The sequence below is a fragment of the Pagrus pagrus genome, assembly GCF_965226575.1.
Source record: "Pagrus pagrus genome assembly, chromosome: 14".
Lineage (NCBI taxonomy): Eukaryota > Metazoa > Chordata > Actinopteri > Spariformes > Sparidae > Pagrus > Pagrus pagrus.
In genome coordinates this window covers 26,765,644-26,783,623 of record NC_140198.1, presented here as the reverse complement: position 1 = coordinate 26,783,623, position 17,980 = coordinate 26,765,644, and the positions used below count along the sequence as shown (strand labels likewise).

Genomic DNA, 17,980 nt, shown 5'->3' with positions numbered 1-17,980 from the left:
ACCAAAGGACAGCTTCAGGAACACGACAGTCCTAGTTTACAGTTAGCTTGATAGCAGCTACAAGAAGACAGGCCCTCCTGTGACATATCATGTGTTACTTACCCTCTCCATTCACTAGGTAAGCTCCTCACTTTAAAATGTAATAATTATTCTCTTTTTGTATGAACTATGTAGCCTACTGAACAAAAAATATAAGTATTTTAAAAAAAGATATATTTAATATTAAGATATTTCATATGTAGGCCTATTGCCGATACTGTCTATACTTTTTCTTTGTAACAGCCAGTAAACCTTTACCTTTGTAACACAAGTACAGTAACATTACAAAAACAACAACAATAATAATAATAATAATAATAATAATAATAAGTTAAGAGCCATATGCTAGTGGCTTTGAGAGGCAGTAGGTCACAGCTTTGTAAACAAAATGCTAATGTCAGCATGCTAACATGCTCACAGTGGCAATGGTAACAGCCTAGCATGCTAATTTTGATATTACACTCAACAGAACATACACTAATGCAGATAGGAATGTCATTAACTTTTGCAGGTATTTGGTTGGAATCCAAACTAATGAAAGTGAAAATTGGCATTTTGATCTGATGATGGTGCTAGGCTACATCAAAAGTCATAAATGTGTGCATTGCTAATTGCTTTCTCCTAATTTTTCACTAATCTTAATGTTAAGATTGTTGTTTTATTGGACCATACCAGTGGTTTTACATGCTATATCGCACGCACTATGAACATTTATCGCACAATTACTTTGCACATTATGAAGTTCTAGCAGCAAGTTACAGCAAGTTGTACAGAAATGACATGAATGCAGCTCAATAGCTGCCTGAAACAGTAGAGAAATATTACAAAACACTGATATGGTCCTTTAACACATTGCAGAGAAAATAACTGCACCGCGAAATGTAAAGTGCATCAACTGATCAGAGTCACTGCTGAATAACATGAAGAGTCATCTTAGAAAATTTAAACATTTTAATAAATAAAAATTGATGTAATATACACCATTATGAATATACAACTACAACAAGCATACCAAGACATTTGAAATACAAAAAACTGACAGTTCAATTTAGTTGCTTTCAGAGCTTGAATTTTTAGGAAGAGTGGGGATGAGCAGGAATTACAATAGCCATACATTCTTGTTAGTGTTTGTGCCAACAAATATAAAAAGCATCATGAGTACTGACTTCTCAGAAATGGAGAACATAAAAAAATGAGTAGTTACATATCTGGACTAAAGATTTCCATGAAAAGACATTTTGAGGTACTGAGTTGTCTACACCTGTAACTAACAGTGAACACACTCACACATTTGTGTTGTTTTCCAGAAGGTTGTAATAACAAAAGGGTGTAAAAATGAAGTCTGTAACTCAAACCGGTTTAACACATCTCAGGAAGACCGAACAATTAAGAGGAGACAATGAGTTCAGTTTGTTCTTCTTCCACTTGTATTGCATTTTGTGATGGAAAAAAAGAGATAATCAGCTTCATGTGACTTGTACATTAACAAAAAGATTTCATTCTCCAAAAAGTTGAGTTGAGTGTTGGCAGCAAACCTTTTTATACTAGTTTTAAAAGCATCTTTTACACAAAATAATTGAACGCTTTCTCTGGTCTTCAAACATAGTAACTCTACAGATCCCTTATGAGCAACAAACTCCATCTAGTGGTGGTTTGGGAGTAGCTCGGTTGAATTGAAGGTGACTGAAGTCTTAATTGTACTCTCTTGTCACCATGTTGAGTTAGTATGTTTACTTGACCTGATAGAAAGACTTTAGAGGGATGTGAATGTCTAAGAGGAATACCGTATCAAAAGTCATGGTGAGCATATCTGTTCACTCAGCACCAAACACGATGTGTGGATACTATTTGCAACCACCAATACATTAGACTTTGAAGCATTGTGAAGTTCAGACCAAAATCAACAAGAAAATTGTTAACTAAATCCCAAGAAAATCATTATGACGTCCATATTCAAATTAATGTCCTTGCTTTAAAATTTGCCTCTCAAAATGTTAGTCCTATCTGAGCTGTGTATTCCCTGAAACAACAGCAGCCAAAGATCGAAACACATGACCGAACCAGGTGACATGATGACTTACTGGCCAACCGGCAACCTACAGTACAGTACAGGATTGTGTAGCTACATTTTGTCTGAAGCAAGGAAATAACTAACTTAAAAAAAAGCACCACACATGTTTGTAAATAGCACCAGTTGTCAGAATGTATATGACGTATTTTTCTTTTGGCAATGTACAGCACTGAATTAAATGTCTTGAGTCAATTTTAGCAGCTGCTGCAATGCTCAACCTCCACTTTTGAACAAAAGGCAACATAATGTTCATCGCAGTAACTTGCACATGCTTCTGTTTAGAACCAAAAAACAAATCAAAAGCAAACATTTGGATCCCCTTCTGTCAGTTCAAAGCAGCATCATGAAGCACCGTGTCTCTTACATACATACGGTAAATATACGCTGTGAAACATTTCTATCTGCACAGTTTGTGAATTAGATGATTATACATTTATATTTATGTGCTCTGCTGTGATACAGATTGCAAGAGAGCACCATAGTAGGGAAAAAGATTCTCACCATTCTTTCATGCCAAAGAATATTTAAAAAAGATGAGTATGTGACTGCAAAAGCCAGCCTGGTGATTGACAAAAAATAAAAAAGTGAGGAGCTAAATCACTGTCCCCAAAAGAACAAATGATAAATGTGGGAAGCTGATGGTCCACAAATAATTCAACAATTACATTTGCTATTCACACCAAATGGACATTGCTATAATAACTAGTTTGCTGTATCCTTCTCTGAGAGTCTTTGCGTAATAGACAGTGAGATATACAGTACAGTGACAGCCATTTTGGTGCACCATTCTTTTTTGTTTTGTACACAACTGAAAACCTCAGACAGACATCATATTTCTCTACTCTGTGTAAGATTCTGCATTGCTACAGTATAAAGCAACAAATGGATATAAAAATAATAGAATATAGACTTATACATTCTTGAAAACAAGTACTGTCCCCAAATATAGATACTCATATAACCATTTTGGTTCCATGACAATATATATGTATACTGTATTTATTATATATATCTTTTTTCTCTATATTTCCTGGCTCTATTATATTAAGTTCTTAAACTAATTTCTAGCATTTAGAAGATTTCCATCACTCACATATAGACATCGGTCTGTTACATCATGTTATAATTTGTCACTGAAGCAGACCCTACACTACTCAGTTCCCACTCAGTCTGCAATAGAGTTGATGTGCATCATATTTTCTTCTACAGAAAAATATATATGACAAAGGTATGTTTATTTGAGATATTATTTACACGGTGTAACGAAATTTTTTAAAATCTCAAATCTCTAATGCCTTTTTGTACACTCAAGTTTGGACAAAAGTTGATAGAATAACTCATTCCTTCCCCTAGTGTATGTCATTAGACAAAGACTGATTTTAAATGAGCCTGGCTAATTCTCAAGTGCAGTTTAAATGAAGGACACTCAATGTGTCCATCCTGTCAGTAAGAGATGACTTCTTAACGCCATTAGCTCTCGTTCTGGTTTTTCATGTAGTTTGCTTGTGATTCAGCCCATAGTCCTGGGAGGAGGTATCTATAATAATCTCCTCTCTTCTTTTAAATGATGCTCCTGACAATAAAAAAAATGTCTATCAAAGTCTGACAGATTAAAATATGATCACGTAATTTATTCGTAGCCATCTACTCATTATAAGGGAAGTTAATTGTAACATTGTTAGATGTTATTACATTTGAAAGACAGAGTGATTAGTGATGTATTACATTGCGCTAGATCACTGGATCACTTTGCAGTTTGGGCCCAAAATGTCAAGATAATATTGTGAATGTTTTTCTATTCTGAGCATAGATCAAAATACCAATATGTCTATTTATTTACAGAAATTTTAATGATATGATTAAACTCTGTATCACAAGACACATGTTCAATCACTCATTTGGGCTAATATTGTCTCGAAAATGAGCATTTTTTCTTTTTGGAGTAAATAAAGGGGAATGATATGGCAGTTTTAGGTGCCAGGTGCAGTGAGCTCAGAGAGCAGAGTGGTGCATTTCCAGAGAGATTAAACACAGTCCATGAGGTAAAAAAAAAAAAAAAAATAGCATGTTAGCACCACTCTTGCACATGGGATAAAAGCAGTCCAGTTGCCAAAATAAAATGTTGGCAGTTAACACTTCTACAAACCACTGATACATTCAAATGCATATGTATCATACATAGCCTACCATATTGACATTTATAAAACATGTCATGTTACGTTCACATTACAGGACTATGACCGGACTGTCATGTCGGGTGGGGATGGTGGTGGAGTACAGCCAGGCTAGAAGGCTGCCAAGCCAGTGACCACAGTTCCAGATGGCATGTCAACATGTGTAAGTGGGAACCACTCAATATTTTTTGATGAGGGACCACACCCTTTTAAACATCTGTAAATGTGACACCACTGGATATTTTTTAGGGGGACTCAGGACAATTTTCAGCCATGTTTGTGTTGACCAAAAAAGGTATTTTACGTGATCTTTTCCCAACCTTTGTGCCTGTTGAAGTTGAAAATTTTACCTAAAGAAAGGTAAAGTTGCAACATAAAGAAATATTAATTTTTACATTGATTTGCAGAAACGTACACTGCAAGCATTTATTCTGGTGACTGGGTTGGATAAAGGCCTGTTCAATATACTGGGATTTTCTTTGTCTGTTAATTAGTGATACAAATGTGTGATGTTTCATCACAAACATAACTAATTTGAAGCTATTTCAGAGTTGTTTACTGTACCATCAACTGCAAATGATTACAGCTATCTCAATAATCTCAATGTGCACTACTGGGGGCTCATATGACAAAGTTACAATATACATGTGAATCAGAATCTGAGCTACGGTATTTGACAGAGTCAATTGTTTTCTAAATTTACATCTATGTACTTTACTTAACAGAAGTCGGACTGCAATTTGACAAAGAGCATCAAAAGTGACTAATTTAGTTTTACTCCAGACTACAGTTTGTGAGGTAACGTTCACTTAACATGTACTATAAAAAATATCAATTGATAGACATCACAAAAGTAGTAAAGAGCAAATCTACCTGCTCATCATCTAGAAACATTTGTGGGTGTTTTAATAGCATCAAATCCACTGAACTTATCTGACTGCATGGCATGTGCTTTTATTTCATCTCAATGCTACTGTGACCAAACTTCCTTACAAGTCGAATCAGAAAAATTAGCTAAATTATTAGCTGGATAAGTGTACAGCAGTGTTCTTTGTTGAGAGTATTAGGATTGGCAGCATTTTATAGTCACTTTAAAGCTGTAAATCGTAAGAAATGGCCAAAATTTGAAGGTTGTTCCAAAACTTTAGGGGGGCAGCATAACCTGCTGCTAACTATACTGGACTTGCTGCTATTTGCAGTAGCTATTTTTGGCTGTAGGTAGTAGCTGCCGTTAGCAAGTAGCTCAGTTAACCGCTGATGAACAATTAACAAGCTATCATGGAATTATGAGACAGGACGGGCCGGGGCTAGCTGGTTAGCATGGTAACTTCAGTAGGCATCTCTGCAAGACAGTACATAGACGTCTTTGACAAAGTCAACACTATTGTTTCTTTACGCTCTGTTGATAATGGTTATTGAATGTTTTAGATCAAAATTCTGGCCATTTCTTACAAATTACAACTTTTTAAAGCAGTATTACTTACTTTTATCTTTCAGGTAATCAGAGCTGTTTCATTGGCATTTGCTTTAAAATCCAGGACTACAGGGATCACACTTTTCTCACTATAACAGCTACAGAATGTGTGCTCTCAGCAATTTCCCTATTTTCGTCAGTAGCATTCAAATGTTTATACCATGCAAATAATATCTTTCACTATACACTATGTACATGGACACATTTCTCAGTGGCACATTGAGAGGTATACAGTACTTTGTTGAGGCAGATCTTGCCTCACCCATCCAACTCACACTGTCCTCACTTCACTTAAGTCTCATTAAAGCTCTCGGTGAAGAAATAACCGCAGTCACACAAAGCTACAATTTCCCACCACCGCTGGTTTGAAGAGCTGTCTCGTGACTTTAAATTGGTAGGGTTTTCTCTAAATTGGTGTACTAAAGTTTTCATGGTATTCATTCTCTCTATATTCAATCAAAACATATAAAAACTAATTGCCGTTGAACATTTGAGTGAGTAGTTAGTTTATCATTTTGGATCTCCAAACTATTCGGATTTTTTATTCCCACCGACTGTGGTTAGAACCACACTTCCACTGTGCTCTGAGGGGGAAAAAAAAAAAGAAAAAAAAATATACATATATACTGGCTTTGCGAACACAGTCACAGCAGCATCAACATAAAAACTATTTCTGTATTGAAATAATGAAAAAAATGGAAATATATCTCATAGTAATTTTTGTAACTGCATGCATATTATTGACCAATTTTAATAAAATATGCACTTTGTTATTTTACATTTTACAATATATAGACTAATTATATCTACAAATTTCAATAAAGAATTTTCTGTATATTTAAGGTCTTTTTCCACATCTGTCAGTGTTTTGGTTTTTTTATTACAACATGGAACAATATGTTCAGTGTTAAGTTGGCAAAGTGCATCAATTATGATGTTGCAGATACAATATATGAAATAAATTGTAAAGTTATTTCCTCAACAGAAACAATGTGATTTTGGGACAATATATTGATTCAGTATGTACATTATAAGCTACTACTGTTAAAACAATTAGTTTTGTTTTATGCTGATTTAAACTCCTAATGGGAAGTCACAGGACTTTCGGATGCCCATTCCAAAACCTGATATCATTAGTAAGAAATAGTGATTTTGTAAGAATTTGTTAGAAATGCTCTGCTAGAATCAGGAAATGTCATATTCCCAAACTCACAATGTTAATAGTCATAATTATCCTTGTACTTAATTGTTAATTTGATGGCAATTACTCTATCCCTTTAGTGTCTTTACTTCTGACTTCTTTTCATACATTATATGCAATGACTTCTGTCTATGATGCAGGCCTAGAAAGTACAACATCAAAGTCTCTCAACAAAACAAACCCAGTGCCTTCGTTCAGTCAGTGAATTCCCTCCAGAGCTCTGCTAAGAAGACCCACAGCAACAAAAACATCAGAAGGTCTGTAGTGAAACATTCAATAAACCAAAATGTCATTTTGAAAGGAAACTATGGCACTCTCCTTCTTTATATCTAACAAACACCTTTCTATAAATGGCATAAAGACAATGATATTCAACAGCAACAAGGTGCAGTTACACATTTGACTGAAGTTTTTGAGATATCACTTATTGAGATATCACTGTAGGTATGCCACAGTGAGGCTTTTATGGAAGAAGAGTTCCTCGTTTCTCTTTCAGTGTGATTTTGAATCCAACCACTACTCCAACAAACACCGTCTAACCACAGTCTTCTTTTAAACAAAGGCAGCCTTTTCTTCTTGATATAAAAAGGTTCCTAAATACAACAATACAGATATTACAGTTGAGAAAATGGAAGTGGCATTTGTAATCATTTATATGGAAGGCTCACTCACTAGTACAGCATTACGTCATGGTTAGCTTAGCACCAAGAAGAGCCTCTGTTTGACACCTCTGCTTAAGCACCTATGATAAGTCGGTTTCAGTTTGTTACATTAGTTGGTGTTTTATAAAAAATGTAAAAACAATGTTGGTGTCACGTGGAAATTCCTTCTTCCCTTTCTCTCTTATAGGCTAGCCAAACTGTTGCCTGCATTCACAGCAGTGGGAACTAGCTCTCAATAGCTCTTGGTTGAGTAGGAGATTTGTCAATGATCAATGTATTCTACGTGCATCATGCCACTTCATTCTCGCTGAAATTATTCATGCTGACTTTGTTATCTTTGGAAGTTCAGGTGGTGGTTTTACTCTAGTTACAGATGTTAACATTATATTTCTATAAGCAGTATCTTAAAGTTATTTCCACAATAAATGCATTATATTGACACAGAGTCAGTGCTTAACTGTTAGCCATTAGATGCTCCAACCTCAAAGACACAATAATGCCATCATCAATAAAGGCACTAGCTTCTTTACTAAAACAGCTGCTTTTTTAAGTACCAAAGCAACTCTAATGCACCTGTATAATGCCTGTTTCTTTTTACCCTTTTCCAGTACGCTGGATATATTCACATGTTTTGCTTGTCTAATTATGTATATCTTGGTTAGTATTCCCTGTATAGTTAAACAGATGTAAACAAAAAAAAAAAAAAATCACATCGCTTCATTATCCCTTCTGCAATTTTAAAACTCAAAAATATGAGAGGAGAGCTCAGATGTCAAAGCAGAACTTTTGAAAGCATTTATTGTGGAAATATCAGAGCAAATAAATTTAGTTACTTAAAATGTGGCTGATTTTAGAGGACTATGTTGGAGTTGCAGCTGTGACAATATCTGCTCAAAATCACAATAAAAATGTACACAAATAAATACATGAAAACTGATCATCACCCCTGAACATGCCAATACCACTCCAAACACAGTTCAGGACCAAACACTACTTTCTTGTTGTATTAGGAGCCCATGATATGTTATCAGGAAAATCTAAACGTGATAACAACATCTGAAACTGAGCACCTTTTGAGCAAAACTGAAAAAAACAGTAAATAAAAAATGTAAAAAAATAGCAACAAAAGTTTGAACTCTTTCAGTACACACCTATTCCTTGTTGAATCTGAAGTATGACTGGGTTACACATGTGTAATGTATGTGATAGTTGAGTTCCTGATGTTATGGCACTAACGTTACTTGGCCAATAAAAAAAGAAAATAATTTTAGCCCCTTGGTATCCACATTTCCATATCAGTTAGACAGGCAAATTAAATCATCTCGATCACCAGAATCATTTAAAGTTAAACGGAGGAACATGTAAACAAAACTGCTTATACCAGTGTAGTACACAACAAAAACTTTTGGCTCATTTTGTGTTGCCTTCAATGCCACATTCTTTTTCTTATAAGGGACGACTGTACTTAGCATTTCCAGTTCAAATAAGCACATAAAGAGACAGAATACAAAGGCTGTGAATAGAAAATGGCAAAAAAGAGGCGGGTACTTAGACACACACACGCACACACAAATAAAAAATTTAAATAAATATTAGACACAAGTGAAGCAGGCAACCAACCAGAAGCTTCATTAAGGCCCAACAAAGCCATTGTTTTTTATGCCCTCAAATATGTATGAAAAAAATACTATCATATACTATGGCACAAAATCTCATCCTCTACTATGTATGGTTGTTGTTGCTTTTTTAATTGAATTGTTTTTGGCATACTATAGTTCTTTCTGAATAGGATTTGAAACCCTCTACACTACCTAAAGTAGAAGAACTGGAGGAGATGTACAGGAGCAGACACAAATCCAAGGAAATGGACAAGATTTTGCTCCAGTGCAAACTGTTATGAGAAGCTAAAGACTGAGCGGTTAGTTAGAGCCTTTAAATGACTTTATAAGGAATAAATGAGCGCAATTCAACTTAAAATTCAAACTGATTGTGCCTGTTAATGGTTTGTTGTAAGTGTGTGGAATGTGAATGTACAGTAAGCCCCTGGTGAAATGTGATCCAGTGCTGAATGACATCTATTCAATAAGAAATCACATATATTTAAAGTCAATAGAATTCCTTCTGTAGGCCGAGTAAAAGTAGTCCAGGGTTGTGTTTCTGTTTAACAGATGTTCCTTAAACAACAAGCTCACAACAGACTAGATAACGTAAATGTCTTCACTTATGTGACAGAATTATGCTTTCAGCATATTGGAAAATAAACTTAAGTAACTCAATGCATGTACATCTAACAAGAGGTACATATAAACATGAAAAGCTAGAACATGTCATAAGAAAAGCAAGTGGAACACAAAAATGACTAAAGAGATGAAAAAGGCTAGTTTGTTCTGCTGGCTGATCCTGGTGGTTGTGTGGTCTCGTGTCCTGTGCTCTGAGGTATACTTGGTAGGAAGTGAGAACACCCATATTTGTGAGGTGAGTTTCTCGGCAGATAAGAGACGTTGCTGGCGGAGAGGAACCCGTGGAAGGTGCTGTAAACGGTGACCCGCAGGGCTTTTTGGGGGGATTGGCTCAGCACAAGAAACATGACCCAAGCCTAGAGGAGCCTTTAAAATCAAAAATGGTAACACTGGGATTGTAAAACAAATAAAAAAATAAGAAAAAATGGAAAAAACGGGAACTGGTAATCATGTATTAAGTCTTTTGCATTCATCTTTTTGCACTGGAGTAAAATTTTGGAAAACTGTGGCAGCTATCATTTTGATTTGAATCGACAAAAGTTTTTCTTCATACATTTTTTAAAGGGAATACTACTTGATTTAAGCATACACAGATTATTCTTGTGCATTTGGGTATCAAGAACACTGGTAAAAAATAATCAAAACTTTATCAGATGGGAAGCCTTAGGACTGCAACTCCAATCTGTGATACCATTCCAGTCACAAATGCTGCTATTTTGCTGACAGGATGTTGGGAGCACCATTTTAGACACTATTTTTATTCTGTACTTTCTTATCAGAAGAAATAAGTTTGGTCTCTGAAAATAATTATTTTTTGTTTCTTTCCAATTCTTTTAACTACATATGTTGTCATCACAGATTAGCTTGTGAAAATGGCAGAATGCTAACTAATGCAAATTGAACTGACCAAGAGCGTAGCTACAGAATATACCAAGTCTGAATGCTGAAATTTAGTGCTATTCCCCTTAATAGATAATCAATTGCAAACATCTTTAATTGATTGAGTTGTTTTTACAAATCTGGTGTGTAGCTAGTGTTGTTTTGGAATGGGGGCATATTGCATGGTTGTGACCTTGTCCTCAAGGGCATTTAGAGGAGGGTGGCATGGTCCAGGTCTATGTTGTCCATGCTGGCCAAAATTGCCTTCTGGTCCTCCCGTTGTGGGCGGCGGTACAGCAGAGCAGAAAAGCGAGTATATGGGTCATGGAGGATGGGCCGTTTCTTCTTCTTGCGGAGGTAGAGAGCTTCTTCGGGCTGGAGTACCTGAGAGGTGTAGGCCTGCTGGGTCTGAGAGGTGGAGACACCTGGTGGAGGGGAGATGAAATGGTCATTGCCACCAGAACTCATACACACTGTTGGAATTGATGGTAGGGCAGGTTTGGTTATTACAAATTAATTAAATTATTAAAATTAAATTAGTAAAAATAATTAAACATTAATAATCAAATCATTAAAACGGGGCACCACCCTGGAATCAGTGACCAATAAACAGACCAAAAACAGTCTCAAAAGAAGGGTTGACTTTAAATGTAAATATTTGTAAAATATTTAGAATTAAAGGAACAGTGAAGGAAATTAATCCAAGCACTGACCATCACACCCAGCAATTACCACAAAACATGCACAAAATAATCACAAAAAACTGCTCTGTATAATATAATTTATTAATGTTAGCAAATTGATCAATAATCAATAATACTTCAATCAACAAACATCCATTATTCAACTACAGCGGCTAAACTGAAACTAAACACTAGACCTAAGACCCACTAAAACACTAAGAAAAACTCAAGCAACAAACAAGCATGCAGTGTGTGTGCGTGTGTATGTGTCAGAGAGACAAAGAAAGAGAGCCAAGATAGCGGGCGTAGAGAAAGAGAACCAAGATGGCAGAGACAAGATGGCCGACGCAATCTCTTGGAAGATGACGTCACGGAGTGTTCAAGCTGCATGAGGCTTGAACAAGCCATGACGGAACACTGTTCTCTCACATGCTCTTTTGAATACACACAAGACACTGTTCCAAATAAAATGTTCCCACAGGACAGCCGTATCTAATATTACATCAGCTACCACGGGACACACTGTTCCAAAAAGGTAGTGGTGATACCGCGGGACGTGTATCTAATGTTATAGCGAGGTCATTAACCATAAGTCTCCAACAAGTCGCTCATAAGATTACGTGTATGCATCACTCCGAACATATGTGTGTACGTGTGGGTTAGTAGAGAGAGAGAGAGAGACAAAGAGAGCTAATGCTCGAAGGGTAGCAAAGAGGGAGAAACAACTGTGGAGACACAATACTTGCCTTCCTATCACTCAGCGACCGGTGAACAAACTCAGGCTCAAATCACCTTCGGCTGATCCTTGATAGGAATGCGGCATATGTACGCTCACACAGTGGCAAAGCTAACACTTTAGCTCAGCAGAGTGGAGAGGCTCAAATCAACTCGTGATGAAGAAAAAGCAAGCAACAGACAGCGTTTAACAGCAAAAAAGGACTCGGCGGTCCACAAACTCACAAACAATGTAGCTGAAAAGCATACAATACGCGCTAATTTCTAGTATCTGCCCAGACACTAAATTAGCCTCACTTGTAGTGCGTGTCTTCTTTAATCCAGCTCACTTCCTCGGCGTGGATTAAAGGCGTTGCAGCATCCTGCGGTGGCTGTTCAAACAGTGGAGTCGATGTGGGGAAAGAAAACAGGTCGCCAAAGTGGGCGTTTTCTGAGGGGAAACCTCCTTCTGCAGGGATGAGCTTCTGGGGTTGTGCAGCTCTTCTCTAGACCCAGAACGTGTTTGGTAAACATGGGGCAGTTTTGGCTCGTCCAGCGAGGTTAGAGACTGCAGCCTAGGCAGGTAAAATCCAAACGTTTGTGTGCTCCCTTTTAGTAACAGCTACGCAGGCGAAAGCTGATGCTGCCAGCAACACGTTACGATGGGACTGCTATGAAATGGGCGTGCCGCTGTTTTTATCTTCTCCGTGAATCCGGTGGCTGCGGAACTGACGATGTGTTCAGTTGTGCTCTCAGACAATGGTAGATGGGGGTTTTCAAACCTGGGGGGACTGTGACAATCAGGCACCACCAACTGGACATTGGGGTCGGTGCACTTTCCTTTGCTTACCAGGCTTTGTAAGTGCAAGGAGGCCGCATTTAGGCTTTGGTCTACAGGCAGGCTGCTCTATTGTCGGAACCAGCTCTCATTGGCAGTGATGTAAACATTTTTGCCCCTTTTGTGGTGCAGTGCGACGCTACATTGCACTTTGATGTTACGGTCATTGCTGTGTAATACAATTTGATCCGTCTCTGTTCAAGTCGTGTCGTGCTTGACAGAGAGACGTATAAGAGAAGTAAAAGATGCAAGGTAAAATAACCATTGTAACATTTTCACTGGCCGCCATGCTGTTTCTTACTGCTCCCTGTTTTCTGGCATATTCATGATTTCGAAAGTGACACACCAGGAAAAAAGACTTGTCTACTGGCAATAGGAAAGTCGTCAATCTCGATTCTGTATGAAGCAAGTACAATGTGTGTTGTGTGTGTGGAGTTCAGTTTGTCTGTCAGCAGTTATTTTTGGAAACATGGTTATTTGCTTTCTTGTATGAATCTAGAGCCAGGACAGGGTTAGTTAGCGTAAAGACTGGAAACAAAGAGAAACAGGTAGCATGGCTCTGTCCAAAGACACTTTAATCCACCTATTGCTCTGGTAAAACCTCTGCTCAAGAAACCTGATCTAGATATTACCGACCTTACAAACTACAGGCCTATCTCAAATCTCCCCTTTGTAGAGAAGATTGTTTTTTCACCAACTACATGATCATCTGAACACCAACAATATATTAGACAAATTTCAGTCCGGCTATCGAACCAACCACAGCACTGAAACAGCTTTATTAAAGGTGGTTAATGACTTAAGAATATCGACTGATTCAAACAATGTGGCCGTTCTGTTTCTATTGGACTTGAGCACTGCATTTGATACAATTGACCACAATATTTTAATCAATCGGCTTGAGAAATGGCTAAGCTTCTCTGGCACAGTCCTTGACTGGTTTTGCTCATACCTGTCAGAAAGAACATTTTTTATATATCAGTGCATTTGTGTCTGAATTGTTTGATGTTAAATATGGGAGCAAGGAAGCATTCGTGGACCCATTCTTTTTTTTATATGTACTTTCCCTGGACAACATAATTTCTCATCACAATGTCAAATACCACTGTTATGCTGATGATACACAACTGTATATATCTGTTTCACCTGATATCCCTGGCTCACTGCATGCCCTTTTACCTGTCTTGCTGACATTAATAACTGGCTGGCTAAACATTTTTTTAAAAGAAATTAACAAAAAACAGAAATCCTACTTATAGGACCAGGTAATCAACCACAAGTCCCTACATAATTTAGCTCCCTCATACATCAGTGATTGCATCTCATTTTATGCCCCATCTAGAACCCTCAGATCCTCCACTGCCTTCCAAAAGTATCCCTCAAATAATCTGGTGAAACTGCTTTCTGCCATTATGGCTCTAAATTGGGAAACAGCATCCCTATAGAACTTAGAACTGCGAACTCTATTGGTATTTTTAAAAAGAAGTTAAAAACCTGTCTTTTTAATTTGGCTTTTAATGTGGAATAACTGTATCAATTTTATTATTTTAGTGTATTATGTAAAGACTGTTATACATGGGTTCTCTCTGGGTGCTCACAATCCAAAGACATGCAAAAAAGTTCCAGTTAATCCATTACTCTAAATTGGCCATAGGTGTGAATGTGAGCTTGAATGGTTTTTTGTCCCTATATGTTAGCCTTGTGATGAACTGCCAACTTATTAAGTAAGTACTTTGGGCTGCATCTTTGCATGTAAGGTGCTATATAAATACATTTATTATTATTATTATTATCATTATTATTATTATTATTATTATTATTATTATTATTATCAGCACCTGGCCAGCCAGGCAACCTCATGGTGATGATAAGGCTCCAGGAAGTCACTGTCCTGGCCAAGATATTTTCTTGGTTTTACATTTCGGTTTATGAACTGATTAAACAAACGAGAACAATCGTGACAAGAACATTTTACTGAGTCAAATTTAATGGGGCTGGAGGCAGGTTTTTTTTTTTTTTTTTTTCTTCAGGGCAGGCTAGTTGTTTGCCCCTTCATAGAAGATATGATAGGCTGAACTGTTTTTCTCACTCAAACTCAATCACCACCAAACCTTTGTTTTTACACTCTATTTTGCACATGTTTACTAAAAATAAAATGTATGGGATGATGTGGCAGCTCCAGTCAGAGTGGTTGCTGGAAGTGCCAGTGTTACAGCCCAGGGGGCGTAGGCTTGTTTGTTCTCTCCTCCCTCATGTGTTTTTCCCCATGTGTTCCAGGTGCTGCTCCTCCTCTCGGGATCCACACAGGTGACTCCTATTACCGGTCACCAAGTGATATCTGGGAGGGAGGCAGGCCGGTCAGGTCTCATGGTGGCCATTTTGGGCAGCGTGTGAGCTTGTGTGGTGTGTTGGGCAGTTCCGTCCTCCCGTTTGGAAGATGCAACTTTAGTTAGGCGTGTTTTTCTGTTGTTTGGAGTTATGATTCACTTTTGTTAATAAACTCCTTCGTTTTATGCCCTAACCCGTGTGGTGTTGCAGCTCTTAATCAGTGGTCTGGTTTTATGTTACTCCCCTCATCCCCTAGCCTTTCAGAGGACGTAACATAATTGGGGGCTCGTCCGGGAGACCACTGGTTCTGGGTGAGTGGGCCTTTTGCTTGGTTGTCAGGTCATGCTTTTGTGCAGCTGGAACATCTTCCTCAGCTCAGGTGAGTGTCCAGCTAGGCTGTTTCCGCCTTTCCAACGGCACTCTTTTGTTATTTTGCCTTTTTTATTTTCGGGGTAATCCTGGGTGGGGACATTAGTCCCTGGTGGGGGTAGGCGTTTCAGGGCCTCGGCCGCTGATGTGTGCCTTTCAAGCTGCCTCGAGCCCAGCACGCCTCAGAAGAGTTTTGGGTTAGGCAGGGGGGTAGGAAGGTTTCACTAAAAAGCTGACCGGTTTGTGGATGACAACTGGCACTAGGTTTTGCTCATTGAATCTGTGCGACATTGCTTGCATGAGCAGGTGCTCTCTTTGTTGTGGAGGGGCTATTGTGTTAGCTGCCTCAGCTTGGTAACTTAGCTTAGCCTAGCTTAACCTAGCTTAGCTTAGCTTAGCTTTGTTGACTTTTGTGGACGTTGTGGTGACGTTCAGTGGCATTGTAGTTTTTCTCAGCTTAGCTTAGCCTAGCCTAGCTTAGCTTTTTGAGTGCTGTGGCGGTGTTAGGCTGCATAGTGGTATTTTGGTTGCTGAGCCTGGTCTAGCCTAGCCTAGCCTAGCTTAGCCTAGCCTACCTTAGTTTAGCCTATCTAAGCTTGACTTGGTAGATGCCTTTAGTTTGAGTATGGCATTTGTGCTGAGTGAATTTGTGGCTAACCCTGTTCTTAAGGATCTGGAGAAGTGTAGAAAGACAGATTTATTTACTGTTGCTCAACACTATGGTTTTCCTGTCTCCACCTCTCTCCGTAAGGACGATCTGAGGGAAGCAGTGATAGATGGCTTGTCCCGTCAGGGGGTGGTGCATGTGTCAGTGGCTGGGGATGTTGCTGGCACGGGGGTTGGGACTATGGCTGCGGTGTCGCCTGGTTGGGGCCACTTGGCTGCCAGGGTGCCCTCGGAGGCCAGCCGCTCTGCTCCCCGAGAGGGAGAGGCAATTGAGCAAACCCTGTTAGTGCAACCCCACAGACAGGTGGGTCGGAGGGGAAGCCATTTACGCTACCTCGTTTTGACCCTGAACCTGGCAAAATGCGAGTTTGGTAAAGCAACAGTTACCTACCTGGGTAAGCAGGTGGGTCATGGGCAGATCCAGCCCGTGGAGGCAAAAATCAAGGCTGTGTTGAGTTATCCTGTCCCCTCCACGAGGCGTGAACTCCGACGTTTTTGGGGCATGACTGGATACTATCGATGCTCTTGTAGAAACTTCTCAGTAGTGGTTGCGCCCCTTACCACGTTGTGTAGTCCTAAGGTTCCTTTTGTGTGGACTGTCGAGTGCCAGCATGCTTTTGAAGCTGCCAAGTCTCTCCTTTGTAGTACCCCTGTCCTAGCTGCACCTAACTTTTCCATTCCTTTCAAGTTAGAGGTTGATGCCAGCAACTCTGGAGCCGGTGCGGTGTTGCTACAAGATGATGCAGATGCTGTGCCTCATCCAGTGTGTTTCCTCTCAACAAAGTTCAATCGCCACCAACTGAACTATTCCACCATTGAGAAGGAAACCCTGGCTATGCTGCTCGCTCTGCAAAACTTTGAGGTGTACGTGGGTGGCAGTGCATTCCCGGTCACGGTGTACACAGACCACAATCCCTTGGTGTTCTTGGCCCAGATGTACAATCACAACCAGCGGCTAATGCGCTGGGCTCTGGCTGTGCAAGGGTATAACATTGACATAAAATACAAAAAAGGAGTTGACAACGTTGTGGCTGATGCACTATCCCGTGTGTGAGATGCCTCAATGGTTTATGATAACTGAGGTAGTTGGCCCCAGTATTGTGCATAAGGTACTGTGTTAGAACCTGTTTTCCCAAACTGGGGTTTGTGTTTTTATGGGGGGGGGGATGTTACGGCCCAGGGGGCGTAGGCTTGTTTGTTCTCTCCTCCTTCATGTGTTTTCCCCCATGTGTTCCAGGTGCTGCTCCTCCTCTCGGGATCCACACAGGTGACTCCTATCACCGATCACCAAGTGATATCTGGGAGGGAGGCAGGCCGGTCAGGTCTCTTGGTGGCCATTTTGGGCAGCGTGTGAGCTGTGTGGTGTGTTGGGCAGTTCCGTCCTCCCGTTTGGAAGATGCAACTTTAGTTAGGTGTGTTTTTTTGTTGTTTGGAGCTTATGATTCACTTTTGTTAATAAACTCCTTTGTTTTCTGCCCTAACCCCTGTGGTGTTGCAGCTCTTAATCAGTGGTCTGGTTTTATGTTACTCCCCTCATCCCCTAGCCTTTCAGAGGACGTAACAGCCAGCAAAACCATTGTTATTCTCATGATACTGCATGCCTGGCGTGTGCTCTGTATTTTAGTGGTATATTAGCAGTACA

The 17,980-nt window shown here is 39.1% G+C and overlaps 1 protein-coding gene and 1 long non-coding RNA gene across 6 annotated transcripts in view; one reads left to right on the top strand and one right to left on the bottom strand.

Moving 5' to 3' along the window:
• Positions 1-17,980, top strand: part of LOC311269998 — a 42,048-nt gene continuing 24,068 nt past the window's right edge. The window contains exons 1-3 of one of the 2 annotated variants that reach the window (XR_014624172.1): positions 1-118; positions 4,343-4,447; positions 15,253-16,463. This is a non-coding gene — a long non-coding RNA (uncharacterized lncRNA). Of the gene's footprint in view, positions 119-4,342; positions 4,448-7,099; positions 7,217-15,252; positions 16,464-17,980 lie in introns of those variants that run through there. The other variant, XR_014624171.1, reaches the window with a different exon arrangement.
• LOC311269995 (protein turtle homolog B-like) overlaps positions 8,434-17,980 on the bottom strand; it is a 146,268-nt gene continuing 136,721 nt past the window's right edge. For all 4 annotated transcript variants that reach the window (XM_084374593.1, XM_084374595.1, XM_084374594.1 and 1 more), the window contains one exon: positions 8,434-11,165. In XM_084374593.1, the coding sequence (XP_084230719.1) occupies positions 10,951-11,165 (215 nt within the window). In that variant the 3' untranslated portion in view covers positions 8,434-10,950. The remainder of the gene's footprint in view (positions 11,166-17,980) is intronic.